We start from the raw sequence: 1,645 nt of genomic DNA, 5'->3' as shown, positions 1-1,645 counted from the left end.
GTTCTCTCTCTCTCTCTCTCTCTCTCTCTCTCTCTCTTTCTCTCTCTTTCTCAATCCAACTTATTTTTCGTATGATTATGTTTTTTTCCCAGTTTTTGCTCTTCTCATCATTTGAATAAAGCTTTTGTTGATGAACAATTCTTTCTTTTCTCTTGCATGGCTTTTTTACACTTAGTCTTGTTTTCCTTGTGCCCTGGCTCTCCGCAGTCTTTCTTTCTTTCTTGCAGATTGAAGACCCGGGTACATGCACTTAGACGCATACTCGTCCACACAAAGAAACAAACAAATAAACACACACACACGCGCGCGCGCACACAAACACACACACACATACACACAAACACACACACATACACACACACACACACACGCACACAAAAACACACAGACAGAGAGAGAGAGAGAGAGAGAGAGAGAGAGAGAGAGAGAGAGAGAGAGAGATGCAGAGCACAACGCAGCCAGATGACTTTCAGCAATGGAGTAAACTTGTAGTTAGCGTTTTCGGGTATTTTTAACACATATTTTAATAGGTTGCATAAATTCCGAGATTACAAGTCCGATTAGACACGAACATACAAAGAAAAGAAGGAGCACAGATAACGACAAAAATGATGGGTAGGAAAGAAGGTGGGGACTTAAGTACGATGGATGAGTGGTGGAAAAGAAGAAGGAGAGATAAGGACGGAAGATGTTTGATGAAAAAAAAACGAGAGATAAGGACAACAGATGTTGGAATTGAAAAAAATAAGCACACCACACCAGAGCACCCAGCAACCACCTAATGAGATACTCTGAGAAAACTCCCAAAAAACCGTTACGAATTTTCTATCTCCCACCCAGTGCCACAAGTCCATTGTCTCAGTCACATTTCTCGTCCTCGCTCACAGCTTGTCTCAACTCTCCTCACACTCACAACGATGGTCTCACAATGTGCATTTTCCTGTCTTTTGATTCGTCAGCACAGATGAGTGATAGGCTCTGCATTGTACAACGTTTAAAGCCTTCTATGAATTGGAACAAATTCCCGTTATTTTTATTGTTGTTATCATTATCATCATCATCATCATTTTTATTATTATTATTTTTAGTAGTATTAGTAGTATTAGTTTTAAATACCCAGACCTCCCAAAATTAGACAAACTCACAACCACCCCGGTCCTCTGTTTTTTTTCCTGATACCACCAACCATTCTCTCTTCCACACGCACACCAGAACACACATACACACGCACTCACACACGTTATATTATACTCACAAGCACACACGCACGAACAACAACGAGGACGGGTAAATAGACATAGAAACAACGCTATACATGCTCTCCTTCCTACCTATGTGAACCTTGTCCAGAGCCTTGCTTATATCCATCAAGAAAACAATCACCAACAAAAGACAACTGCTGCTCCATTTTCGGCACATTTTCCCGGGCGTCCTGACAACACAGAGCGACTGGAGGCCCATAGTTGGTGGCCAGGCCTGGCTTCGGAGGGCCCTGACACACAGAGGCGCTGTCTATCGATCCACAGCCTCTCCGACGAGATGCATACAGGCCATTTTCCCCGCATAAAAATATCGCCCACTCTTCCAGTGCCGAGAAGTCTTGAAGCCGGAGTTTTGGGGGAGATGGGGGGAGGGGGTAGATTTG

General features: G+C 43.3%; 1 protein-coding gene across 1 annotated transcript in view; it reads right to left on the bottom strand.

Moving 5' to 3' along the window:
• Nucleotides 1–1,440, bottom strand: part of LOC100533395 (glutamate receptor 2) — a gene marked incomplete in the record, with an annotated part of 156,880 nt that extends 155,440 nt beyond the window's left edge. Inside the window, 1 exon segment of the mRNA NM_001204680.1 lies at nt 1,332–1,440. Coding sequence (NP_001191609.1) covers nt 1,332–1,368 — 37 coding nt within the window.
• Nucleotides 1,441–1,645: the final 205 nt, after the last annotated feature.

The sequence above is a fragment of the Aplysia californica genome, unplaced genomic scaffold, assembly GCF_000002075.1.
Source record: "Aplysia californica isolate F4 #8 unplaced genomic scaffold, AplCal3.0 scaffold00077, whole genome shotgun sequence".
Taxonomy (NCBI): Eukaryota; Metazoa; Mollusca; class Gastropoda; order Aplysiida; family Aplysiidae; genus Aplysia; species Aplysia californica.
This window is presented reverse-complemented; position numbering and strand designations above follow the sequence as displayed.